This window comes from Enhydra lutris, unplaced genomic scaffold (genome assembly GCF_002288905.1).
Source record: "Enhydra lutris kenyoni isolate GAN:26980312 unplaced genomic scaffold, ASM228890v2 scaffoldscaffold51, whole genome shotgun sequence".
In the NCBI taxonomy this organism is placed as follows: Eukaryota; Metazoa; Chordata; class Mammalia; order Carnivora; family Mustelidae; genus Enhydra; species Enhydra lutris.
The window spans coordinates 4,295,704-4,322,755 of record NW_019154135.1 but is presented as its reverse complement, the minus strand read 5'-3'; the positions used below and the strand labels follow the sequence as shown (position 1 = coordinate 4,322,755).

The window sequence follows — 27,052 nt, the reverse complement described above, 5'->3', positions numbered from 1 at the left end:
CTCTGAAGGCTAGGGAGAAGAGGAGGAACAGTAAGGGAGTCTGAAGGACACTGAGGTGGGAGAGAGACAGTGAAGCCAGTGAAGGCACTGAGAGAGGAGTGAAGCCTGCCGAGGTGGGGTGTCAAACAGCTCTGGGTGGTTGATTCCAACAATCTGAACAGGGGACGGGGTGTGCCCTGACCTGCAGAGGGGGAGGGACAAAGACTTGGACACACTATGAAGGCAAAGTGTGAGGGTTTAATGAGGACTCTGGTTTTGGCCAGGGGAGTGATACAATCACTTTACACTACCTTGGGGCCGTCACATCTAGAAGCTTGTATACCACGTAGTGTGGTATCAGGTGTAGTGGCAGAGAAAGGATTCCTAACTTTGGCTTATATACTTTGCATTGTTTCATTAACTACAATCGTGTGTCCCTTTCGTAATTTAAAAGCTATTAAAGAAAATTAATTAGAAATATGAGAAGACTGGAAACTAGTAATTGGAAAGTGCGGAGTAACAACAGCTCAGGAGAGACATGACGGGGTTAGAATGAGGACACTGGCAGGGAGACAGAATGAAGTCAGACACCAGATTTTCAGAATCTGATGATCTGCTAGGACGCAGTTAAAGAGGAGACAGCAAGCTGGAGGGGAGTGCTAGTATGCTCAGAGGGGACACACGCCTCATCGCCAGCCTCTCCCAACCGCAACATAATGTGAACCCTCCTGGAGACTTACTCTCCGAAAGTACCTGGTAAAATGTCTCCATGTCTTGAGAGCAGGGAACAAGCAGGGGGGATCATTTCCAATATTCAGGAAAATTAACCGATCAGTTACATGAGTGATTTAATTCCAACTCATAATGCTTTTTTCCCCCTGACGATAAAAACTGGTGGTATGAACTAATAAAATGTATTTCAAAGAGGACTTTGATGGGAGAACCTCTTCAAAAAAAAAAAAGAGTAACACTCTTTTAGGATGCTGTTTCCTAACGGAAACTAGGTATCTGGTTTTGCCACCTACTTTGGGGATCTATTTTATATGACATTTAGCAGTCCAAACGAGAAGTGACCCTGGCCACATATGCTCCCCGGGTCTCCCTGCATGAAGAGTGCGCTGCTGAGTCAAAGGACACTGTGTCAGCTGGGGCGCACGATACACCTACACTCAGTAGGCAGTGCAAGACCTGGGGTGTGCGGACTTGGCCTCAAATTTCATGACTCAGGGATCCTACCTGAAGTATAAAAAGTTTGATGCACAGCACTTCTAAAGCTTATTCAGAGTTTAAGAAATCATCACCTGCAGGTAATTCGCCTTAGTGCGAATACCCAGATAATCGGTTCTTCCACAATCTCGATTTCAGGCTTAGATAGAGCTAAACCTTGAAGAATTATTATTATTATTTTTAAAGATTTTATTTATTTATTTGACAGACAGAGATCACAAGTAGGCAGAGAGGCAGGCAGAGAGAGAGAGGAGGAAGCAGACTCCCCGCTGAGCAGAGAGCCCGATGTGGGGCTCCATCCCAGGACCCTGAGATCATGACCTGAGCCGAAGGCAGAGGCTTTAACCCACTGAGCCAACCAGGAGCCCCAACCTTGAAGAATTATTTACCGGGACTCCAACACTTTGGAAGTTTTAAGGATTTGTTTTTATGACATTGTTCTTCAGCACAGTACTGGTCTATACTATACCTGATGTAACTGATTCATTTTACTTCTAGGAATACGAACATGGGTTACTCCATCACGGAATCATCACTATGAAGTCCCACGGGAGAAATTGCCCTCAGGTTTTAGTACCAGGATAGTTGTGTTCTGGAACTAGATAGTTCTGGAACATGGGTCTTACCTTGCGAAGATTTATTCGTACAGGTTCTTTCAAAGGAAAGAAAACTTGAGTTGAAGTCACTGCCTGTTTCCAAAAAGTATTCAGGCTAATGTGGCATGCATTTTACTTAAATCTATCTCTAGGCTTTATATTATTTTACCTACTACTGATTTTCCATTTAACTGTAATTCCCTTACTCATCTCAGAATGTGTGTGGTTTTTTTTTTTAAAGATTTGTTTTAGAGAGACAGTGGGCATGCACAAGTTGGGGGAGGGGCACAGGGAGAGAATCTTAAGCAGATGCCCCACTGAGCAGGAAGCCTGATTCGGGGCTCCATCTCAGGACCCTGAGATCCTCACCTGCGCCTAAACCAAGACTCGGACGCTTGACCAACTGCACCACCCAGGTGCCCCTCACAGTGTGTTTTAATAACTTATTTCACTTTTTAATTTTTTTAAAATGTGGCAGGAAACACATAAAATAGCAAACTTCAGGTTCAGGATAGATACATGAAGGGGGCAGGGAAAGGGAAATTTGAAATGAATTATATTAAGTTAAAAAGGCCATTGCTACAAAGAGATAAGATGAGAGGATGAAAAATAAACTAAACGATATGTACATGTTCTGTATACCAGTGAATTTACTCACATCTCCTTCTAAAAATCTCTCCCCAAACTATAAAATACAAATCTCGTGAGCCATCTAAGGAATTCTCAAAATCATTTTGATTTAGTGTAAAATGTGAAGAGCTATTTCTAAGTAAATTAACATCACACATCCCATATAAAATGGATTTCACCAAAGGCAATTTTAATTTGCTAAAACAAAACAAAACTGAACAGAACAAACCTCCTCTTACTGCCATCTTAGAAAAACAATACCCAAAATTCAAATAACCTATTTCCCGGTGTTACTTAAATGAAAGTATCTGTTTGTTTTTGTGTAAGAAAAACCACTGGCAGACAAACCAAATCAGAACCAAAACACGTAATTCTTGCAAGGAATTTCGAATCATTTGTTTTTATTTTCTGGTATTGGAAATTTTACGTTTACTTAAAACCTTACAGTATAACAGAAACAGACATGTTAGTCCATTGTGCCTCTGTATAAACAAATATTTTCAGAGTTTACTCCTGGTATTTTATTCAAATTGCCCACACAAAACCAACTGCTTTGAGAGAATGTTTTAAACTAGACTGGTAATTTAAAAACAAGTGCAAACTAATGTGAAAACAAAGAATTTTCCTCTCTTTCAGGATAAATGTTTTGTATGAAGTTATCCTCTTCCAACACCTTTGGTCTTAATTCTGGGTGAACCAGGACGGTCGCTTCCTGTCTCGTTCAATGATTCTCTTACCACGATCTTGTTCAGATGGTACCTCTCCTGCGTACAGCACCACGGTCTCCACAGAAGGAGCCTTAAAAGGGCCCCCTTCTAGTTTCCCCATCTGTCTTCTTATTTCTGCAGTCTCCTTGCACACCTTCTCATAGCAATAGCCACAAAGGACATGCTTCAGTTTCAGGTGACCACATTCAGGACAAACATCAATATTGTTCTTTAAAAAAAAAAAAAAACAACAGAAACGTATTTTAAGAAGAGGCCTAATACTGCACATGTAACCAGACAGGAATGATGCTTACACTTGAACTTTATTGGACTGTTCATGTCGCATAAGGTCATATACCAGTTCAACCTCACTTTAATTTTTTTTTTTTTTTTTTTAAGTAGGCTCCATGCACATCGCAGAGCCCAACATGGGGCTTGAACTCATGGCCCCGAGACCAAGACCTGAGATGAGAGATCAAGAACTGGACATGCAACTGAGCCACCCAGGTGCCCCTCAATGCCACTTTAATAGGGGAACTGAGGACAAACAAGTTTGAATTAATAGAGAAAGTGGGACTAGAACTCAGGTCTACCAACTATGAAGCTGGTACATTTTCACTTAAACACAGCAGCCATATTATGTAAAATGATACTCTATTCCCCCATCTTCAAATACTGAACATCTAAAGGAGTCCTTCAACACAATGGGGGACCCAGACAGGCACCATTGTAATAAGAGACCAAGGGAAAGGGAACTCATTTTATACCCCCCTGGGGAAAACAAGATGACAAACATTATAGTTGGCTTCCCCTAATGTATCAGTGTAACTTAAATTTCTGTATGAAGCCTCTAGTGTACTACAGTATATGGTATAACAGTTGGTATGTGGTCTAATTTTTCCTTTTATGAATAACACTGATTATTCCTTAATGTAAAACTCCCTTCTTATGCTACAATTTGATAATGAGTTTTTACACTCAACTTCAATAAGACAATTATAACCTCTGAAGAAATGTTTTCAATGTGCTCTAAAGGTAGATTTGCAGTAGAAAAGACAAACTGTAAATAGGAGCATCAAAGCAATTCCAAGCACTTCATAAAATTAACATATAAACGTTTGTGAGGCAATGACAAAGAAGAGTTTCACTTTCTGAAAGGAGTAAAGAATCTTGCGAATGACTTGCCTCATCAACTTCTCATTTTCCTTGCTACACTGGATGCTGGATTGCATGTCTAATTGGAAGTGTGGGAGCGATACCCAGAGCTCTCTTCCTGATCAAAGTACCAGCATAATATACTATGTGAAGCTAGAAGCAATTCAGTGAAAAAAATGAGTCCACAGGGAATAGTCTTTTCCCTCAGAATAAATGCAGTGAGGGAATTCATGGAACAGCTTACTCTCATTCCAAAATTATAAATTCTCTCAATCAAACTGTATGTATTATTGCTTTAATGACATACTTTTCAGCCCCAGACTTTAAGTCCAGTTCCAAACGTGACTCAGTAATACTTTTTGGCTTAAGTTCTAAGGGCATGGTTTAATAGTGAATGTTGGAAGTTTATGAAAGTCAACTCTCTGTTCTTGAGTTTCATCTGCCCTGTGCTCTTGCTGTGGAATGTCACGGTGCAAATAGTAACTCAGATCATGACTGTTAAAAGCATGAGTTAACAAATCAAAGGTAACAAACAATGTAATTCTTGTTTACTAGATCAGTGAAGAGTATATCCACGGGGGCAGGGAGAAGGGGGAATGGGTATGGCCACCTGGAATTGTCTGAGGACAGGAACACACCAGAAAGATTCAAGAGAAGAATGTATGTTCAAAAAAATCAGAATTTGGGGCACCCGAGTGGCTCAGTGGGTAAGACTCTGCCTTCGGCTCAAGTCATGATCTCAGAGTCCTGGGATCGAGCCCCACATCAGGCTCTCTGCTCAGCAAGGAGCCTGCTTCCTCCCTCTCTCTGCCTGTCTCTCTGCCTACTTGTGATCTCTCTCTCTCTCTGTCAAATAAATAAAATCTTAAAAAAAAAAAGAAAAAAAAAAAAAAGAATCAGACTGCCTTGGCTTACATCCTGGCTCTACCACTTAATAGTTGTTTGTGACTACAGGCAAATTCTTTTTGCCTCAGTTTCTTCAATCCTAAAAATAAGCAAAGCTATATATACTTTGTAGGGCTATTGTGAGGATTTGGTAAGATAATTCACATAAAGCACTTAGACACATTAGGGGCACTAAATAGATAACAGCTATTTTTATGACCAACCTAAGGATTATCTTTCACAGTATTTTACTTGTCACAGTGAAGGACAGAATAAACATGTAAGGGTTAGTAAAACTTGAGATCCAATATACCTACTGCTTCTGAATTTAATTCTAGACTCTGCTATGATTAAGATGTTTATCAACATATGACTCCAAATCACCAGCTCCTAACAAAAGTCACATAGGTTTTTCATAAACCCAGTCTTTCATCCAGACTCCAAACTCTCTCCTTGACTGTGGTCCTAACATTTAGGCTACAGGACAGTAGACATATAAACATACACAATGAGAAAGCTGTATTTTATTTAGGCCAGAGGAAAGTACATGTATAAGCTCTAAGAATGATTTACTCATAGGCCATATAAGTACTAAGAGGAGATGCACTGGTAGATGTGAGAGAAAAGCACACCCACAAAAATCAACGTATTACCTTAACTTTAATAAGTTTCTGAGGGTTTCTTCTCCTACAGCGGTTAACTTCAATGCTGCGTCTGTTCTTCGGAGCTGCCATCCAAAAGATACTATCTGAAAGGCTGGGAATCTCCTTACTTCCGTTGGTATCATTTGCTGGTTCTGTAAATACAGCTGGACCTTGGATTGCTAATGCTGGCCCTACAAAAACAAAACGTGGAAATAAAGAATAGATTTCTAGTTTCTAAATGACTCTCTACATATCATTCTCTTAACAAGAGTGATATGGCAATAGACATATATAAAATTTAGAACACTACGAATCAACAGACATTAAACAGAAGCCTTAGCTATTAAATACACTAAAATTCAAACATAATGCAATTTTAAACAACGTGAATAGAATTTTTTTCTTAGAGGCACCTGCTGAAATGAATCAGTAAAATTTTACCAAGAATTTCTCACTTTCTGAAATATAGAACTCAGGGGTTTAGTAGTAAACATGAATGAATCACTCAAACTCTCCACATTCTACTTGGTAAGCAGTTCCTATTTTACAAGTAAATCTAAGCTTGAGGTTCCCCAAATATATTTCTAACTTGCATTCAAATAACTGCATCATGACCACTTTTTATTATATTCCAACTGAATTACTTCCTTTGTCATATAGTTTGGTAGGCCCTTTAAGTCACTTAGTTCTTCATAGCATTTGGTTACTGTCTGTTCTCTAAAGAAAAGAACTAGCTCACCATTCTGCATGATATTTACTTAAGTGACTATCAACGTTTCAGTTGTTTTTCTACGTTGCTTATAAAATCAAAGAGATTCCTTTATCCTTTCCCTGCTATTCCTCAGACATGGAAGATGTCTTTTGGTTTCGGTTTTAGGAACTCTTAAAAATATACAAAGCTGTCTAACATTTAGCAACTGGTATTACTTTCTAACAGATCTGAAAGTATCGCAAACCAGAGCTCAGTGGTTAACAGCACAGGCTCTGCCAGCCCGTGTGACCTTGGGACTTTATGAGCCTGCTCCTTCCGCTGAAAAGTGGTGATACCTAACGGGATGGTGTGGAGATTTCCCAGAAGCACCGGTAGGCTTTGGCTTACGGTGGGCTCTCCGTTCAGACTCCCTGGGCAATATATCGGGACACCTTAGAAATAAGCGTAGAATGTAAATGAGAAAGTAATGACAATTTTAACATCCAAGATACTTCTAACTAAAATTCGTTGCCGAGGAAAACACAGGGACCAGCAGGATTCAGCTGCAGAGCTCAAACACCACAAAGGAGGACAAACTGCTTTAGGGGGTTGGAGGACTGAGATGGAAACAGGATCTAGATAGTGGCGACCCCGATCTAAGCGAATAAACTTCGATTACATTCTGTTATGAATGGGACAATCAGACGATTTTTTTCTGTTTTTCGGGGTTGGGGGAGGCAAAACCAACTTCTTCTACTTTCCAAGTAAGGAATTATCCCGGACAACGTCTCTACTGGCCGCGACGGATCAAAACGCGGGAGGAAAGCGAAATACAAGCTGTGCCCCCAAAGCTGCCTGGGGTCCCCTCATCCGATCTCTCCTCCACGGCGGCCTTCCTTACGTACCCCACGGAGGACTGGGTAAACCTGGCCCGGTCTGCTGAAGTTTCCGCTGTAGCAGTTCCCAACAGCTCCGGAGGAGTCCCCGGGCGGCCGGCCACGGCGGAAAAATGAGCACCAGCATGGCCGACGCCATCTTCCTCGCCGCCCGAAGACCACTCCCACCTGACTGCTGCGTTCCGCGCCGCCTAGAGCATGCGTACAGACGCAGAGTCTAGCAAACCTGACTGCTAGAACTACATCGCCCAGCATGTCCCTGGAGCGGCTCTGACTCTCCTCCAATCAGAGAGAGAGAAAGGAAGGAGCGGGGAGGGGAAATGAAAAGAAACTGGCTCCAGTGCGCATGTGTTCGGATGTGCTTTGGCACTCCAGGTAAAGATGGCGGAGCGCGGTTACAGCTTTTCGCTGACTACATTCAGGTATGGAAGGGGCTCCCAAAGTCCTCCGCGGAACCGGGGTTGTAGGAGTTCCCTCTGCTCGGATTTTTCCGTCCTATTCTCTGGCTTGATGCTTCCGGGGGGCCCAGTGGGAAATAGGAATGGAAATGCGACTTTGCAAAGTCATTTTCTTGGCCCGCCCGCGGCCTGGGAGCAGCGGTGCCGGGAAGCCGCGGGAACGCGGGTTTGGGGATCGAGGGCGACCTTGGGGCTGCGGGCGGCTGAGGTCCTCCACCAGGGATTTACTTTCACTTTGAAGACTGGCGAATAAGGCAGTTTTGGATTAGCTGCCTCCGGGTGTCCCGTTCGGAACTCAGGATTTCCTTTCTGACCCAAGTAGGCCTGATTGGGGAGCTTCTGGACCTTGGAATCTTGGTCCAATGTTTGGGGTCCCTTTTTTCTTTTCGGAAAACCTCATCGTTACAGTTTGGTCTGAGTCTTAGTCTCCGTTTGGTACTTCGAAATCTCTTCCCGCTTTCGGTTTCTTCCCTGCCCCGGTTAGAAGTTTAAGGACTAAAAAGTGAAAGCGCGAATCTTTCTGTCCCCCAATGTTCGTGGGCCCCAGGCTAGTAAGCTGCATTTCCGTTTTGGCGATTTTGGGGGGGGGGGAAGGATATGTATACTTTACAAAAAAATTGTAGGCTTTTCTATTTTAGGACAAGGGATTAATAATAGTATACTTTGCAAAATATATTTGAGATAAACTATTGTTCCAGATGTAAGAAAACCATCAGCCAAGGGTTTAATAAATCGACCCGGGAATGATTCAGTTTGACCATTTTCTTAGGGATCAGTAATCTGCCATTTAGTTGAAATGTTCTGACAGCTAGCCGAAGGCAAGCGGGATCCAACTTGTTGAGTACTTTCTGTGTGGGTGCAATTTAACCTACTCCACTTCTTTCTACTACCCTGTGTGATAAATGTTAGTTCAACATTTACTGATGAACTAACCACAGGTCGAGCAAATCAAAACTTGTCTGAGGTCATAGATGAGTAGCTGAGTTCATGTTAAAACTGGGTTCTTTCCAATGACAAAATTAATACAGTTTCTGTTACTGTATGTTGTCTTTTTAAAATACTAAAATACTTTCCATACCCTTGGCAGTTTTCAATAATAAATGATTTTTTAAGCCTTTGTAACCATATACAATGATAGAGAACAATATTTGCTAAATAATCACTGTTCATATTTGTGAACAAAGCAAACTTGGTTCTTTAAGAAAGTATAATCTTTTCTTTAGAATAAGTGGAGCTGAAACAAAACATCATCAGGGGCTGGATCCATCTGTAATAATTTATTAAAATAAACTTGTTTTTTAACATAATAGTTCAACTCAGACTGGAATTTTTGTTTCTAGGCTGTTTTACTCAGAATTAAACTATTAATGGTGGAAGTTATGAGGCTATAATATAGGATGAAAAGGTGTTCTTGTGGATTACATTCAGTTGAGAATATTGACAATGAGTAAACAGTGTGTCTACTAATTAGTGTCTGCTAATGCATTCTGAATAAAGTTTTTCTTTACTCAGAAATTTTTATTGAAAGAGAGTAAAAAAGGAAACATAACTGTAGATTGGATAGTCGGGACAAGGCACTGCGTGTGGGGGTGAATTTGTTAGACCATAGGTGAGAAAAGCCAACTATTTGAAGACATAGGGGTAGAGAGACCCATGGACAGAGGAAAGGGGATATGTGAAAGTCCTGAAGTTGGGGAAGAGCTTGAACTACAGGAATTGAAACTAAGGCCAGTGTGCTAGAGTATGGTGGGCAATGAGTTAGCGTGTGTAGGGCCACTCTTGCAGAGCCCTGTAGGCCAGAATAAGAAGTTTGTATTTTAAATGAACCAGGAAGTTGCAGAACTTAAGTGAGGTGATGTACAATGGTATCTCCGGCTAGGGAGACTGAAGTAAGGGTAGAAAAGAGGAAAACTAGGTAAAAGTCAGTTATCCCACGTAGAGATGCTGGTACTTTGGAATGGGCCAGTGGCATGACTGACTAAAAAGATGGTTGATGGCTCAGTGAGCTCATAGACTGGTAAGCTTTCATATAGGAAGATGCAATGCTAGATGTGTATGCAGGTGACTGTGGGAACAGAGAGAAGGTATATTTAAGTTTACGTGACGCTTTAAAATGTTCTCCAGGAGTATTTGAGCTAGATAATGAACAATTGAAAACTGGGTGGATCCAGTGAGTCATGATATGTTTATTGAAATAGTGACTAATAGGGACGCCTGGGTGGCTCAGTTGGTTAAGCAGCTGCCTCCGGCTCAGGTCATGATCCCAGCGTTCTGGGATCGAGTCCCACATCGGGCTCCTTGCTCATCGGGGAGCCTGCTTCTCCCTCTGTCCACATGAAGGTAATCATTAATTCCTTCTTTTTGCCTGGGAACTTACACTCCTTGGAGCCCTGACACATCTGTCCCTATTTCACAGTAACAGATGCATATTCTCTTAACTGAAGTCAAAGAACTATAGTTCAGTGTCGTATTTTAAACTAAAGGCACATCTATTGATGCCTAGCCAAGCACTGGTTGGTAGGCTGGGCTATCTCTACTATTGCTAGAAAACTAAAACCATATAAAAAGGTTCACTATTGGGACGCCTGGGTGGCTCAGTTGGTTGAGCAGCTGCCTTCGGCTCGGGTCGTGGTCCCAGCGTCCTGAGATCAAGTCCCACATCGGGCTCCTTGCTCATCGGGGAGCCTGCTTCTCCCTCTGCCTCTGCCTGCCATTCTGTCTGCCTGTGCTTGCTCTCTCTCCCTCTCTCTCTCTCTGACAAATAAATAAATAAAATCTTAAAAAAAAAAAAAGAAATAGTGACTAATAAAGTAAAACATGTACAGCCTGATTTTAAAAATTTGAATACCTATTGATGTTATTTCACTCAAGTTAGCTAATTTTGTCATTTAAGAGTTTTTAAACTGCCACACCTAGGCTTATTCCTTACATAGGTCTAGTTGTGTCTCTGCTAGCCAAATGATTGTGAGTCCTGGTACTAGGTTATATGTTAGCATACTGACCGAACTCAGTTTCTTCACACTTTGTTGAAGAAGACAGACATTTTAAGAATAATTTAAGCATGATGACTCCTAGCCAGAGGGGAAGTATGGGACATCATGGGCATATGTGCATGCGACTCAACCTAGTCTGAATGGTCAGGACAGCTTCTCTAAGAACATGGCATTTCTACTGAAGATTGAGGGGTGACCAGGAGAGAGTTCACCAGAGGAAGGCGAAATGCATTCCAGGCAGAGATGTTAGCTTGTCAAAGGGGTTTTTGAGTTCTGAGAGTAGTCTGTGTGTCTGGAACAAAGTTGAGGATTGAGTGACCGAGTATCCATAATTTTATGAAGCTGAAACAAAAGACCTTCTGAAACTCAAGGTTATATTTTCATTAGTAGACCGGAGATATGGACTAAGCTGTGTCATTCTAGACAAATTACTTTCACTCAAGACCTTTTTTTTAATCTGTAAAATTAGGTTAGTCTGCGAATTTGTGATGTTTTAACTCAATAATTGGATTGAAATGAAGTATGATCTTAAAAGCCAGTTCAGGGCTGGTATTTGGCTGTGAAACCCATGGAATCAGATATGTTACATATCATCAGCTCATAGCTTCGCCAAATAGCCTTATATAGAAAATATTTTGTCATGGGTGATAACTAGGTCTTACATCTTAGGCCATGCCTACCTTACAAAATGTGTAACTCTACCCATACAAAATATATGCTGTTGCATGGTATTTAACAAACACACAGATGTGCTAATTACATGACTGTTTGGTATTTACTTATTGCTAATTTTGTGCCAGGAACAAAAGGCATCACTTCATTTAATCTTCACAACGGTCTTTTGAAATAGGTATTGTCCCGTTTATCCCCACTTTATGGATGTGAAAACTGAAGCACAGTGGGGTTAAGTAATTTGAAGTCACAAGGTTGGGAAATGGTAAAAGGCAACAGTAATGATGGCTGCTGCTTTGAGAGGCAGACAAGAAAGTGGGGTTGCGGGGGGCGGGGAGGAAAAATAAGTGCTTCACTATGGATATGTTCAAGTTGCCTGGTAAACTCAGTTTCTGTACAGCTTTATACTGTGAAAGCTCAGCTGTTCTTTGGTATTTGGTTCATGGATTTGTCCCATATATCTGCCCTTTCTCAGAGATGTTTATATTATACATATTTGAGGATATGTGAATTTAGCAAATATCTTTGTTTCTTTTTAAGCCCATCTGGTAAACTTGTCCAGATTGAATATGCCTTGGCTGCCGTAGCTGGAGGAGCCCCTTCAGTAGGAATTAAAGGTAATTAAATGTTTCATTCATTTCAGATGCCTGTTAATAGTTATTCTAAAGTTTTTTTGGAATTAATTAGTAATTAATACAAATAAATAGCTAGGGCAGCATAATTTTTAACAGTTATTTCTGTTGACTTACAGTATTTTGAAGTTTAAAAAAACTAATAAGCCAGTAAGTCTAAGAAGATGATTAAAATTTTTTTTTCAAAATAAATGTAGCTCCTTTATCTCTCAGTTGTAATAACCCACAAATGGTCTTTCCCATTGAGAAAACTGAATATTCTTTTGCTTTTCCACTAATTATATATGGTTTTTCTCCTTTCTGTTATTTAGAAAAAGTTAGTGATAAAACTTAATCTAAAGATATCCTTTTTTTCTTTTAAAACCTGTATCATTGATTAAATTTCAAATTATAAGAACAGTAGCCAAGTAGGCAGAAGTTCGTTATTTTAAAATGTGTGGACCCTTAGGTGTCCTGGAATACTTTTAAGAGATGTTGGGTAATGCATTTAGCTTTAGGAATTCCTTATACAGTGTAGATGACCTGTGAGGGAAAAATGGATTTACCATTTCTTAGGTGATTTTAATATAGAAGAGGTTTTACAAATAAAAGGAAATAAAGGATTTTGGGTGAATTGCATCCATAATTAGAAAACTATTGAAGCAGAGTCTTTAAGTGATTAAACCTCTAGCGTTCCCCCCTTTTTTTTATTTTAAAGCTGCAAATGGTGTGGTGTTAGCAACTGAGAAGAAACAGAAATCCATTCTGTATGATGAGCGAAGTGTACACAAAGTGGAACCAATTACCAAGCATATAGGCCTGGTGTATAGCGGCATGGGCCCAGATTACAGGTACTTTTACACTGTTGTTTATTTCACCATTTTACGAACTGTTTGTAATTTGTACCTTGAGAAAAATCAAGGGATGTTTTTCCTTTAACCCCCCAACCCTTTATTTTTGTACTTTGTTTAGCGTCGTTGGCACTGACTTTAGCCTGCCTGCAGGGACCACAGTAAGGGTCGCTTTAAGGATAACTCTGTGCCACCCTGTTGTAAAAGAGGAGACCCAGTATTTCTCTTTACCTCTGTTTAGTGAGCTTTCCCTCCTGATCACAACTATCCAAGGGCTAAGCTGTTCTTTTATGCCTTTTCCAAATAAAAGTAATACAAGTTATAATAAACTGTATCTAGGAAAAGTTATCAGGCAGCAAAAGAAAACATTACCATTCAGAGTTAACCCCATTATATTTGTGTTCTTAGCAAACGGACAGAATTCTCAAAGGCCACTGAAGTGAAACATCAGGGCCTTTGTTGTATAAGAGATTGGCACATTTCACAGGGTGCCCGGGTGGCTCAATGGGTTAAAGCCTCTGCTTTCGGCTCGGGTCGTGATCCCGGGGTGCTGGGATCGAGCCCTGCATCGGGCTCTATGCTCAGCAGGGAGCCTGCTTCCTCCTCCTCTCTCTCTCTGCCTGCCTCTCTGCCTACTTGTGATCTCTGTCTGTCAAATAAATAAACAAAATAGTAAAAAAAAAAAAAAAAAAAGAGATTGGCACATTTCTGTGTTTGTCATATAACAAGCAAAGGGGGGTATTATTACTTCAATCCTGATTTTTGGGAAGCAACACAGGTAGAACCAAAGTTTCACCTTAATAAATCAGAAAAAGCAGCAGTGTTGCTAGAATGTGGCCAGGCTTCACTACAGTAGATCCTGTTACTGTTGTTCGGAAGGGATGCTGCAGTGTACTGGTGGAGTACACCAAGGCAGGACCGCTGAGGGTAAACCGAGTCTTATACAGAAGGGTAACGTGCATGGTTCAGACCTGCAGTACAGGAGCAGTTAAAGGGCCAACCTATTTGTCCTGCTAATGTATTTGATCATCATAGAGAATATTAATAATTTTTAATAACTTAAAAATTTTTTAAAGTTATGAATAGTTTCCTGCTGTTCTTAATCTCTGAAGGGTACTCTTTGAAGTGCAGTCTGTGGAAAGGATTGCGGCAGAGTGAGAAAAGTATGCCCCGAGTAGTATGTGTGCGTATATGTACGTATGTACGTACGTGTACTACCGTGTGGGCATTTGTGTGTTTTGGCTTGACTGAGATAAAAAGACAGGATGACTGCCCTCGGGAAAGGGGGCACAATCCTGAAGAAGCCACGAAGGAAGGTAAAGCTCCCATTGTGTTACTTAATCTGTTAGTGCTGAGCTGACTGGTACCCCTTGTCCCTAATTTTCTTCCCTTTGTCTTATCCTTTTTCCATTTCCTGTGACTCGGCTCCTCTGTGTTGCTCTGGTGTCTTCTCGCAAATTAACTGGAATCGGATGTCAGAGCAAGACTAACTTGGAACTGCTTGTTACTGTTACACAGCTACATGTAAGACTTGCGCTGTAGGTATATGCCTGTAGGAGAAGAGTCGTTAAATAGCCGAGTGTTAACTAAATCTTCCTTCTTCCTTGTTTGTTAGAGTGCTGGTGCACAGAGCCCGGAAACTAGCTCAGCAATACTATCTCGTTTACCAAGAACCCATCCCCACAGCTCAGCTGGTGCAGAGAGTCGCTTCAGTAATGCAAGAATACACTCAGTCAGGGTGAGTTGATTTTATACTTTGAAATGTGTCAACGAACTAGAAAAAAAGAAACCATTTTAGAAGAGGATTTACTATTCTTGTATTTACTTAATAGAGAAAATCATTATGATGGATATTTTGAATTTTTAATTGGGTGATCTAGAACGTTAAGGAAAAAAATAGAGTTGTTTCTTGCTGTTGATATAATTGCAGAAAGCGGCTTCTAGATAATGTCTTCTGCCAGTGATGAAACTGCTTCTTTATGGGCAGGCAGTTATTGCTGCTTCCACATTTATCTCCGCAGCCACAAACGATTGTAAGCACATGATGAAAGCAATAACTCTAACACATCCATATTATTTTAATTCTCTGGAGTCTGGGTGTGCACGGGGATGAGGTAATATAAAGGTAGTTGCTGAAAATGAAAGCTAGTGGGAAAGATGCATTTTTGGAAAGTTCTCATTTTGTTAAGACACAAAATGTTACTCCACAGTTACCCCAATATTTGTGTCTCTCTATTTACCTAAATGATTTGGTTAGTGTTCCTTAGTACCATAAAGAGAATTTGTTTTGAATTGATTTGTTCAGAAGGGTATGAAGTACTTTTTAAGGAACTTACAAGTCTAATTCATTTTACCCCATGATAATGCTTTATTAATACTTAAGAGTATTAATAAATCCTTACTTTAGGTCGACTTTAACACCATGAAGATGCCGAGTAATTTCGTTTTTCTTTTCTTCAGTGGCGTTCGTCCATTTGGAGTTTCCCTACTAATTTGTGGTTGGAATGAGGGGCGACCATATTTATTTCAGTCAGATCCGTCTGTAAGTATGATACATATTGGAGGGATTTGTTAAAGTGCTTCTTGAGCATCTAATAAAAACAGTAACCACAAAAAGTTTAAAATTTAGCAGTATATCCTTTTTTCTTTTGCACTGGGGCTTTAGAACACGTGGAGTATTGTATATTCATTTGCACATTTAAAATGTTGGTGATGCAGTCTTCTGATGAAGAGGGTCTGCCCTCTGTTTTCCTGCCTTCTCTTATTTGTGAACTCCACATACTTGAAAAGATTGATTGAAATAGTAGTTACCAGATCTCTTCAAGTCAGTGGAATTTTGCTGCTTTGACAAATGTGATGAAAGGTTCGTGTCTAGAGGCCAGTGCTGTACTCCTTGCCATCTGCTTAATCCTGGGGCTGACCTGAATGTGACTTTTCCTGCACAAACACAGATGTAACTCTTGAAGCCGTTGTTCTGTAAAGTGGGTGAGTTTGTCTCCTGGAAAGCAGAAGACTGGTATCTGAGTTAGGAGGGGTTTGTAGATGCTACTGCTACTTCACAACCATCTCATTTGCTGTGAGGAAAACTGGAAGAAAAAAGATTCATGATGAGGAACGGATCTTTCCAAGTTTGTGGCTCATTAAATAATTGCAGGTTCACTCCGTGTCAGTCTTACACTCTAACCTTGTAATCTAAAGAAGCAAAAGAAAAATATTTTGGTTGGTTGTTACTTAATTGAGGAAACTTAAGTATTTTGAGAGGTCACGGTGTCTGTTTCCCCATCTCTGAGCTGCTGAGGCTAAATGACAAGCCCTCTTCCTTCCCTCCCATTGGGGTAGCAGAAGCCACCATCGCTTGGATCCAGGTTTCATTTTTTGCTTTTTTCTTCCCTGTTTTATCTAAAAAGCAGTTGTTTCTTTTAAAGTATGTTTGGTGTGTTTCTTTCAGTATTTTTCTTGTGTGTGTGCATGGTTTTTTTTTTCCAGCAGATGAGGCCATATTATATACAATATATTGCTGCTTTCATTTAACATTAGATTATGAAATACCAAAACTATGAAAATTTTTTTAAACTATGAAATATTTTTAACAAGATACTGTATCCTTTAAATTTATTTGGCAATAATAATAAAGACTTGCTCACCGTTTTTCATACATGTACGACAGATTTTTAGAGCCCTTCAATCCTAGTAAGCTGAATAATACTTTTGCTTATTTGCCTTAAGGTAATCTGTTTCCTTTAACCAACTTCTTCACATAAATTGTATACCGTAAATTATACCTATTCAAAGTGTACGATTTGATGAGCTTTGACGGGTGTAAATACCTGAGAAAGCTGTCACCACAATCAAAATACTGACCCTCTCCATAACCTCCAGAAGTGCCTTCATGCCTCTTTGTTACTTACCTTTTGTAAAAATAGCCTATTTTGTGACATATTCCATTGCATTCCAATATTCTCTGAACTTAGAAGTCGGAGACAGATTTATACAACTAAAAAAGAAATGGCAGGGTGATACAATAAGATTAATGATTTAATATGGTTTATCCTCTTCTCTTCCTCATTAGGGAGCTTACTTTGCCTGGAAAGCCACAGCAATGGGAAAGAACTATGTGAACGGGAAGACTTTCCTCGAGAAAAGGTAGGCTAACCGTAGCTAGATTTAGCAAGCTTACTTCATTGTTCTCCATTTTGTTTAAATCACTAACATTATGATTTTAAACACGTTTGTTTTATTACTTTGTATACAAATACTCATTTGTGTAGCCTAATTACAAATAAACAAAAACTTCTCTTCACTCTGGCTTCCTAGTCTTCAGTATATTAACTGGTAATATTATGTATTTCTTATGAACTTTTTTTCCTACATTCTTATAGTTGTTTCCTAAATGTTGTTTCTATTTTTTATCTTGTTTCTCCGTCTACAATCTAAAAAAATTAAAAACTCTTGGAATTGGAGTAAGAAATTTGGGAGGAAAGTTTAAATGAGTTAGTGGTAACAGTTTACATTATAACAATTACAGAAATTGTGAAGCCAAATACCTGGTAGTAATGGTAGATTAAATATATGATATGTGTGCTTGATGAAAAGTGGAGTACTATGTAAAAATCTGTCAACTACCCTAGCACAACAACCTGCTCTTATTTCCAGCCGTATTCCGGACTGAGCATTAGTCCCCCAAAGTGTGGCCTGCATTTTGAATGGTAGAAGTTTGTAACTGACTAGAACCAACAGATGGACCTTCTCAGTACATTTTTCACATAATGTTAAGATGACTAAAAATCTTAAACCTGGGATTAATTGGTAAACTTAAAGTGCTTTCTTAAAGCACTTTCCTTTTACATATTAATAGTCTTCAAACATTTCACATGAAGTTAAAACTTAGGAGAACAAACATGGGAAATTTTAGCAAAGGTCTGACTTCTTTATTTAAAAAATTATAATATTACCACCATATTCTGGGTATATTAAAATATTTATACTCCTGTTAGATTTTCAAGCTCCATTAGGATTGGAGGACATTAGGATTGCATGCCAAATAATTCTTATTTGGGGACAGCTGTTGCAGTGAGTGGACTAAAAGAATCTGTAGCTTAGTATTTTTAGGAGTGTTACAGATTTTTAAAAATTCTTATGCTGCTGCTGTCAGGTTTAAATCATAATGTAAATTGTGCCATAAATCATTGTTTTTTCAAAAAATTCTTTAGATACAATGAAGACCTGGAACTTGAAGATGCCATTCATACAGCCATATTAACCCTAAAGGTTAGCATAATTTCTAACAATGGGATTTATAATGAGTTTACAATTAAGTGTGGAAAATTGACCTTTTGCCCTCCCTCTTCAATAGGAAAGCTTTGAAGGACAGATGACAGAAGACAACATAGAGGTTGGAATCTGCAATGAAGCCGGATTCAGGAGGCTCACTCCGACTGAAGTTAAGGATTACTTGGCAGCCATAGCATAATAACTGAGTGACTGAAAAATCTGGAATCTCAGATAATCCCTCTACTCAAACATGTTTAAAGTATGTTTTGTTTTGCAGACTTTTTGCATACTTATTTCTACATGGTTTAATGGACTGATGTTTTTAAAATGACACTTATAAATCATAATAAACTGTTAAATCCAACTTCTAGCTTTTTAGGAGTTAGTGAAATTTTAAAATAGTTATTTCCTGCTTTTTATCACAGTTGACTTCTGGAAACTACACTGCAAAGCAGAATGGTGAAATCACTCGTTGGTCTTCATGCAGTTTTGGTTCAGTCAAATCTTGTTAGACGCCCTGCTGTCAGATGTTGTCTGTGTGTGTCAGTAAAGCAAAATGCTGATTTTGGTAAACATCACTGCGTTCAGAGCTGGGAGAATCTGCAGGCTTTCATGGATTCGTGAGACGATAGGAAGTATAGGTGTTTTGTAGGCACCGTTAGGTGTACGTCAGTGAAACCCTAGGACACTGAGGTTGCACTGGGGCTGTGAAGGGTGCTAGGCCAAAGAATGTCCTATAGGAAATCTGTGAGGCAAGTAAATAAAAAGTGGTGGACTGGTTCCTATTGGTTTCTCCATCACAAGTAGGTAAATGTATTTAAAGGAGTCCCTTAGATTCTCCTAGACTTTTTAAACTCAAGGATGAACATAAGTGCTAGAAATAAAATCCTTAATACTTAAACATCAATGCTATGGCTTAAGGCTCTCCCTCATTCATGTAATCGCAACCTTGGCTGTCAGTTAAGACTCATAAGTAGGCAAATAATGTGACCTCTGTTTTCATTATACAGGAAGACATACTGCTTAATTTTGTTTGTTTTTAAGACATTTTTAGGATAAGAGAAATTAGTGTGGCCCACAGCACGGAATTTACGAATATCATTTTTTTTAAAAGATTTTATTTATTTATTTGAGAGAGAAAACATGAGTGGGGTGAAGAGCAGAGGGAGAAGCTGAGCACGGAGGCCGACGCAGGGCTCGATCCTGGGACCCCTGGACCATGACCCGAGCTGAAGGCAGACACCCAACTGACGGAGCCACCCAGGCACCGCTGAATATCATCATTTCTTACTAACAGACATAATGGGCAGTTCCATGATTCAAATGTGGCTCAAAAGGTTTTAAGATTTAGCTGAGTGTAGGAGAACAGAGTCTTACCTTGAAGTGTTTTGGTCAGGATTCCCAGTTCTGCTCCCCACCATCACGATAGCTCTGTATCTTAGTGTAGGTGGCAGCGGCTTTATGATGGGAGGTGGCAGCTTGATCTCTGACATCAGCATGTTTGTCTTGAAGGCCGTATCTAATCTCTTGGTCTATTGAGACTCCAGCAGCACCCTAGAAAGAACATAGTAGAAAGGAATGGTTTTTGGGTCAGGTCTTAACTCTTTTACTTACTGGCTCAGAGGGTTTTCTGAGGACAGATTTGATGATGCAAATGAAAGGTCTGCAGGGCTCATGCTGAAGTATTCTGTAAGGTTTAGCTGCCTTTGGATTTGTTCAGGCCCTCTCTAACGTCCAGTGTTCAAAAACCAGAGGAATATCAAAATTCTACAAGTCAAAGAATGGAAAGTAAAGGCAGGCATATTAAGGAGAAAAGTGTTTGTAAATTCCTACTGAAGGCTCACAGAGTAAGCCCACAGAATGAAAGGAGGAAAAATTCACAGAAGCAAATCTGTGTCCATATTCTGTTCTCTGGCTCTTCCCCCATTAAATGCAAAGTGTCATTCAGTTGATGCAGCCTAGAACACTTTTTTACCTTTGTTTTCAGTTCCTTCTTGCATTGACCGGAAAAGCCATTCCTTTTGCTCCCAGTTCTTGGGGAATTCAATTGCGACCCCATCCCTAAATGTCTCACAACTCTTCAGTCATTCCAGCTTGTGGAATTGAGCTGGTTTAAACCTCCTTAAGCATCACAGGGCTCCTAATGTTCACAGCCCCTCTCTGATCTTGGTTCATTTTTAATCTTCCCACTCCTAAAGGCTTTGCCTCCGCGTGTTCTGTCCTTTCTCTTTTCTAGTTCCTCAATGAACCACAAACTTAAGTTTGCAAAATAATTATTACTTATGAAACATGGAAAATGTTTAAATTCATATATTGATCTTTGTGATTACTGAGTACTGGTTCACTGGGCTCTGACTGGGTGATAAGGAGGGTCAAAGGAGTTTTCATCTGTTCATTGATGTTCATGGATGAAAACTGCCAGCCTAGTCCTTAAAGTCCCCATCTTTATCAGATACCAGGTGAGTGATAATCAGCTTCCTAAGCATGAGCGTATTTTAAAAAGTTAGATAATTTTAACACTTCATTTGAGGCGATGCCCCTGAGTTTCATTACTTTTAACTTTTTTAGGTATTCCAGCAAGTACTGTCTTCCATATTTTAAATAGTAGGCTTATGCAGTACTCCGGATTCCTGGAGGTTAGCCACTATTTAGACTTTATATTCTGCAAGGTGAGAATTTAGAACTCTTCCACTATCCTCACTTTCTCTCTGCCTCAGTTTAATTAAATCACAATGTTCAGTGTAAACGCTTTTATTAATGGCTTTGCAAGTAAACTGTTATTATATTTCCTAAATAAATTTCCTGGAGGTGATAATTGCTTCACTTTTTTGTATTCTGTGTAGCTATCACCAATTCTGAGATTCCCCCAACAGGATTGTAAAACCTTTTACATACCGTTTCCCTCAGTATATCATGTCAAGTGATCTTCACTGTTCTCTCCCTAATCCTCCGGCATCCTTCTTCCCCTCCAAACACCTCCAGAAGTTTCTGTCTCGGAACCCTCTTTCTGCTCTGCTCCAGGCTAGTTGCAGGTTTGAAACTATATTCTATCTCGGTTGGCTGGGTTTAAAAATTCTAGGTTAGGAATGATCTCCATGTTTTACAGGCATTCCTCCTAGATTCCAGTGTTGCTGATCAGAAACCTAATGCTGTTGTGTATGTGTTCCAGATCCTTTCTTTATAACTTTTTTTCCCCTCCGAAGTTACGACCTTTTATTTGCAACATTCTGAAATTTCACACTGACGTGTCCCTTTCTGTGGGTTTCTTAACATTGTGTTGAGAATTCGGTAGGCCCTTTCACTATAGAAACTAAAATCTTTCAGTTCTGGGTCAATTTCCTAGTGTTTGAGAAATTTCCTTTTTTTTTTCTGTATTTTTTACTTGTCTTTATTGTACATTCTAGTGCAGTTTTACCCACCCTTTCCTACTCTTAATTGATATTTTAAAACTGGGGATATCATTTTTAATTTTGAAAAATTCTTTCTTACACTCTCACCTCCCTTTAAAAAAGTCCTAAAGTCCTCATGTTTCATGAATGAACTACCTTTTATCTGAGAAGGCTAGTTACAGAATACTTTCAAAAAACCATTTTGTTCTACTTTCTGGTTTACTTAAAATTCCAAACAGAAAAATGTTTGGAAGTGCTGTGTTTGTGAGTTCCAAACCTACTTACTGGGGGTTGTTGCTCTAAACCATTTCTCAGTGGTCTCCCATTTGCTCAATTTCTCCAGAAAAAAATAGGGCTTAGGAAGAGGAGTGTCAGCATCCTGGGAGAGGCAGAGAAGGAACTAACAGTATTTCACATTCCACAGAAAATTGACCTTCTTCATGTGTCTGGAAGCCCTCTGACTCTGCTGTCAGCATGATAGTTTTTTGCCAGGAGAAGGGTGGCTAAATGCCCAGCTGCACTGGACTTGAGAGAGAACTTGAATGTTTGTTTTTACAGGGTTATAAGCAGTGCCCATTTTCAGTCCAGCTGCACTGCTCGCCTCCCTTCTACCTTCTAGGCACCTGCAGTTCCACGGCCTTTCCGGGTTCTGCTTTGTGAGTCACTTGCTGCAGACATTTTGCTCCACTGTGCAAACTTCTCCGCTTACAGAGAGGCTGCCTGAGTTAGATGACCCCTTTGTGGTGGTCTTAGCTTTAAAATATATCTACCTTGGGATCGATCCCCACATCTGGCTCTGCTCAGCAGGGAGCCTGCTTCCCCCTCTCTCTCTCCCCCTCTTCCCCCTCTCTCTGCCTGGCTCTCTGCCTACTTGTGATCTCTCTGTCAAATAAATAAATAAAACCTTTAAAAAATAAATAAAATATACCTATCTTTTACTTTGTGAAGAGGATTAAATAAGTTAGTATGTGAAAAGCACTTGGAATAACGCCTGCCATAAAATAAGCATTGAATAAGTGTTGTTATTGCTCTTTGTCTTCCAAAAATGTATTGACATTTCATGTGCAGTCATTTTCTTGTTCTTGTTACTTTTGTGGGTTTATTCCTTTTCCTTTCCTAAGGGTGGCAAATAAGGTTTGGGAGGAAACATACATAGGATTAATGTTAATTTGAAGTCCTTTTAAGGATTTTTTAAAATTAGCTTTACTATATCAGAAATCCTAAGCCTGTGGTTGACTTTGGACACTCTTATTAGGCTAATACAAGTTTCTTCCTCTCCGAAGTCATTGGATCATATGTCCTCCAGAAAGGTAGCACATCTCTGGTATCACACTTTCTGTGAAGAGCTTCGAATCGCGCAGTAGAAAGTGCTTTGGCTTGGAATCAAGAGTCCCAGCTCTAGCACTTAACACTTGCGTGAAACCTTTGAACACGCTCTCTGTTCTCTCTTCTATTAAAATGAGCCGAAAATTCTTCCACTGCCTGCCACTTGGTAAGGGGTTTGAGCTTGACGGCAGAAACACAGTCCTTGGGCGCAACCGGGAGATAGTCTCCACCAAAATGCACGACTTCTGCCCCCGGAAAAGTCCAAACCGAGCTAAAGGGATTAAGCGCGGGGTCAGCCTGCGAGACCGAGTGGCCGGCGCCCTACTGGGAGTGCTGCCTGGCCCCGAGAGCTCCATCTCTGCTTCCCCCGGGCGAGGTTGCCGCGAACTCGCGATCTCTTCCTGATGCGAGAGTGTGAGAAGCCGGGTGCCCTCAACAAACATGGCGGCCGCGTTAGCGTCAGCCGTGCTCGGGAGGCCACGCTCCCGCCTGGGACTCGCGGACTCGGCGTCACCCGGCGCGGGACCACGTGACTCAGGAGGCTCCCGAGGCGGCGGCGCTCGCCCGGGCTGAGCACCAGCAGCTGCTAGGAGTGGGGTGGGGTCTGCGGGGCGAGCATTCCCGGCGGGTCCCGGCCTCGCGCGCGCACGTGTTTGCCTGCTCGCGCACGCGGTCCTGGCGCAGCCGGTGAGGAGCCGGGGAGGCGGAGGGAGGGAGCGGCGCGCCACTTCCCCGGCCGGGAGGGGTTGGCTGGCCGGCGGGGCCGGGAGGGGCGGACTCGGGCCGCCGCGCGCCCCCAGTCCTGCCCTCCACGCCCAGCGCTGGCTTCGGGGGCTGTTTGAGCCCGAGTCGGCGCGGCCCGGCCGAGCTGTGCGAGCGGACCCGGTACGGCTGCAGGGCCCGATGCCCGCCCGGAAGGCCCCGCTGACCTCCGTGTCGCCGCGGGCTGCACTCTCGGGGTCTAGTTTATCTTCGGGCTTTTCCTTCCTGGGAGCCGGAGCCCAGTTGGTGGGTCCTTTCCGTCTTTTAAAATGTACTGGGTTGACGTCAGATGCAGGAACGAGGCAGTCTTGATTCCGTGGCGGGTGTACCGTGTGCCCGTGGGATAGCACGAGGCGTCGGGTAGAGGGGACCCACTCGCGAGGGAGGAGAAGATCAGAAAGGCTTAGAGTGGTCATTTTGGGAGACACTTTTGGTTTGGACCATTTGCTAACCAGCTAGTCTGTGTGGATATTTTTAATCACGCTCTCTTCACTTTCCGAGCCTTTTATAAAAATTGTTCTCCAAGCAAACAGTAAAGCTGCTGATCAGGGAGCTCCTTATGTAGCAGCTTGCCGAACTCCTGCATTTTACCCTGACCCGGGACGTGCTGAACGTGACCTTCAGACTGAAGAAATAAAGGTCTAAAAAAGCTTGTCAGAATCCAACATACCAAAAGAAGAGTTTGGAAATATAGGTATCCTTTCCTTAGTTGTCACAGGAGGAAGTCACTCCAAAATCAGCCATGCAGAAGAAGATTCAGCCTCCATAAGCTTTGTTGCTAGATTGAAGTTGTATAATCCTCAGTGAAGAATTGATTGCCATCATTTCTTAGGACTGTTTCAATTTGCCTTGTTTCTTTTCTTTCCATAGGAAAGGAATAATGCTGTCAGCATGTCTGCACACTCCATGCTCTGTGAACGAATCGCCATAGCCAAGGAACTGATCAAGAGAGCAGAATCACTTTCTAGATCAAGAAAAGGTGGCATAGAAGGTGGCGCAAAGCTGTGCAGCAAATTGAAGGCAGAGTTAAAATTCTTACAGAAAGTAGAAGCCGGGAAAGTAGCGATTAAGGAATCCCATCTACAGAGCACTAACCTAACACACCTAAGAGCCATCGTGGAATCAGCAGAAAACTTGGAAGAAGTTGTTAGTGTTCTTCATGTCTTTGGTTACACAGATACCGTGGGAGAAAAGCAGACCCTTGTGGTGGATGTGGTTGCAAATGGTGGTCACACGTGGGTGAAAGCCATTGGCCGAAAGGCTGAAGCTCTTCATAACATCTGGCTGGGCAGGGGCCAGTATGGTGACAAAAGTATCATTGAGCAGGCTGAAGACTTCCTCCAGGCCAGTCACCAGCAGCCAGTGCAGTACAGCAACCCTCACATCGTCTTTGCATTTTACAACAGCGTCTCCAGCCCCATGGCAGAGAAGCTCAAAGAAATGGGCATTTCTGTGAGAGGAGACATAGTAGCCGTTAACTCTCTGTTAGATCACCCAGAAGAGCTCCAGCCCAGTGAGAGTGAGTCAGACGACGAGGGCCCTGAACTTTTGCAGGTGACCCAAGTGGACCGAGAAAATATTCTAGCAAGTGTTGCCTTTCCAACGGAAATTAAGGTCGATGTGTGCAAAAGAGTGAATCTGGACATTACGACTTTAATCACATACGTATCTGCCCTCAGCTATGGAGGCTGCCACTTTGTCTTCAAAGAGAAAGTGCTTACGGAACAAGCAGAGCAAGAGAGGAAGGAGCAGGTTTTGCCACAGTTGGAGGCGTTTATGAAGGACAAGGAGTTGTTTGCCTGTCATTCGGCTGTCAAAGACTTTCAGTCTATTCTAGATACCTTAGGAGGACCTGGGGAGAGAGAGAGGGCCACTATGCTGATTAAGCGAATTAATGTGGTGCCCGACCAGCCTTCTGAGCGTGCCTTGAGACTGGTGGCCAGTTCAAAAATCAATAGCCGCTCGCTAACAATTTTTGGGACAGGAGACACTCTAAAAGCCATCACAATGACTGCCAATAGTGGTTTTGTCAGAGCTGCCAACAACCAGGGTGTTAAATTTAGTGTGTTTATCCATCAGCCTAGAGCACTTACTGAGAGCAAAGAGGCTCTCGCCACCCCTTTACGGAAAGACTACACAACTGCAATGAACACTAATGATACCCTTTAAATATTGTCATGGAAATAAGTTATTGATACCAAAGGCTGGGTCTTCCCATCTTAAATGGGAAGGAAGAAAAGGTCTATAGTAAAAATAATACTTAGCACTCTTAACCTGTAGAGTTGATTGTGTGTGTCATCTATAAAATACATAACCCAAAGTAGAAAAAGCACAAGAGACAAGCGTATTTACCAAACTGCCTACGTTTTAGCAACCAAGAACAGAAATACATCTATACAAAGCTTTTAGCTGTGTGACAGTACTTTTATTTGATCGAGTAGGGCAACATCCCCCTAGTGGCAATCGGCATTTCATGGGATGTGGCTACCCTGCGTCTTGCATAAAATACCTGGAGAAAACTGAAGCTGTTTTTCCTTATATTGGTTCATCATTCATGTGGGTTGAGGCTGGGAAGATTATAATTAGTTTTTGATTATAAAGTTATGGCCATTATGAATGAAAAGAAACTTCTTGACTGCTCGTGTCAGGCATACTCTGTTGCGTGCATTTACAAAGAGTACATTAATATAGAAGAAAATAAAGTGAATACTGGGCATGTGAAACCCATGAACTGATGTATACACCTTTGTGAAAAGAAAGATAGTCCCACTACTATACACCTGGGACATTTCATGCAAAATATTAATTTGAGGAAATTGTAAAAGAATTACCAAAAACATTTTAAAAGAATTCAAATTTTACTTTTAAGTACAAAGACTTCCCATACTGCAAGTATTTGACTTATAAATACTGCCTTTACTCTCTCTTTTGCAAGTGGCAAGTGACAACTGCATTACTTCACTCTTGTGAAATGGTGGTAGGCGATCCCATGCCTGTTGCATGACACAAGTTGTAATTAAAAATAAATTTTTACGTCCACGTGGCCCTAGGTGCTTTATTTGCAACAAAGCAAAGTAGCTTAGCAAAGGAGATACGTATTCACTGTATTTTAAAAATTGGGACATTAAGTCTTAGAGCTTAAGTATTAAGGCAAGCTAAGTGTGGGAGCCTGTATTAGAACACATTGCCACAGCCTGACCTCATTCTTTTGTGCCAACTTTGCTGTTTTGTGAGAAGGGACCTCAGTTTCCAGGCCCAGTGTTTGTTGGGAGGGCAGGGGTTGAATTTGTTTATAGGATGTCCATGAAC

The 27,052-nt window shown here is 41.2% G+C and overlaps 3 protein-coding genes across 3 annotated transcripts; 2 read left to right on the top strand and 1 right to left on the bottom strand.

The window, feature by feature from the left end:
• Nucleotides 1–2,269: 2,269 nt before the first annotated feature.
• Nucleotides 2,270–7,672, bottom strand: LOC111157027 (mitochondrial ribosomal protein L32). Its single transcript, XM_022518229.1, has 3 exons — nucleotides 7,420–7,672; nucleotides 5,833–6,014; nucleotides 2,270–3,368 (listed from the first exon to the last, which is right to left on the bottom strand). Exons 1-3 carry the CDS (start codon nucleotides 7,547–7,549, stop codon nucleotides 3,114–3,116), a joined length of 567 nt encoding a protein of 188 aa, XP_022373937.1. The 5' UTR covers nucleotides 7,550–7,672; the 3' UTR covers nucleotides 2,270–3,113.
• A 12-nt stretch (nucleotides 7,673–7,684) lies between these two features.
• On the top strand, nucleotides 7,685–18,636 carry LOC111157026 (proteasome subunit alpha 2). Its single transcript, XM_022518227.1, has 8 exons — nucleotides 7,685–7,832; nucleotides 12,074–12,150; nucleotides 12,863–12,995; nucleotides 14,611–14,733; nucleotides 15,456–15,537; nucleotides 17,065–17,138; nucleotides 18,206–18,263; nucleotides 18,349–18,636. The coding sequence occupies exons 1-8, from the start codon at nucleotides 7,792–7,794 to the stop codon at nucleotides 18,463–18,465; spliced, it is 705 nt and encodes a 234-aa protein (XP_022373935.1). The 5' UTR covers nucleotides 7,685–7,791; the 3' UTR covers nucleotides 18,466–18,636.
• Nucleotides 18,637–23,564: 4,928 nt separating this feature from the next.
• On the top strand, nucleotides 23,565–26,777 carry LOC111157044 (chromosome unknown C7orf25 homolog). The gene is made up of 2 exons (XM_022518255.1): nucleotides 23,565–23,668; nucleotides 24,614–26,777. Exon 2 carries the CDS (start codon nucleotides 24,635–24,637, stop codon nucleotides 25,910–25,912), a length of 1,278 nt encoding a protein of 425 aa, XP_022373963.1. The 5' UTR covers nucleotides 23,565–23,668; nucleotides 24,614–24,634; the 3' UTR covers nucleotides 25,913–26,777.
• The last annotated feature ends 275 nt before the right edge of the window (nucleotides 26,778–27,052 follow it).

What these genes read in the sequence shown, in the direction of transcription:
- LOC111157027 (XM_022518229.1), bottom strand. Translation starts at nt 7,549, where the DNA reads ATGGCGTCGGCCATGCTGGTGCTCATTTTTCCGCCGTGGCCGGCCGCC. An exon ending in TTTACCCAGTCCTCCGTGGG is followed by an intron (nt 6,015 to 7,419) that starts GTACGTAAGGAA and finishes TTGTTTTTGTAG; the next exon opens with GGCCAGCATTAGCAATCCAA. An exon ending in AGAAACTTATTAAAGTTAAG is followed by an intron (nt 3,369 to 5,832) that starts GTAATACGTTGA and finishes TTTTTTTTAAAG; the next exon opens with AACAATATTGATGTTTGTCC.
- LOC111157026 (XM_022518227.1), top strand. Translation starts at nt 7,792, where the DNA reads ATGGCGGAGCGCGGTTACAGCTTTTCGCTGACTACATTCAG. An exon ending in CAAGAATACACTCAGTCAGG is followed by an intron (nt 14,734 to 15,455) that starts GTGAGTTGATTT and finishes TCTTTTCTTCAG; the next exon opens with TGGCGTTCGTCCATTTGGAG. An exon ending in CAGCCATATTAACCCTAAAG is followed by an intron (nt 18,264 to 18,348) that starts GTTAGCATAATT and finishes CCTCTTCAATAG; the next exon opens with GAAAGCTTTGAAGGACAGAT.
- LOC111157044 (XM_022518255.1), top strand. Translation starts at nt 24,635, where the DNA reads ATGTCTGCACACTCCATGCTCTGTGAACGAATCGCCATAGCCAAGGAA.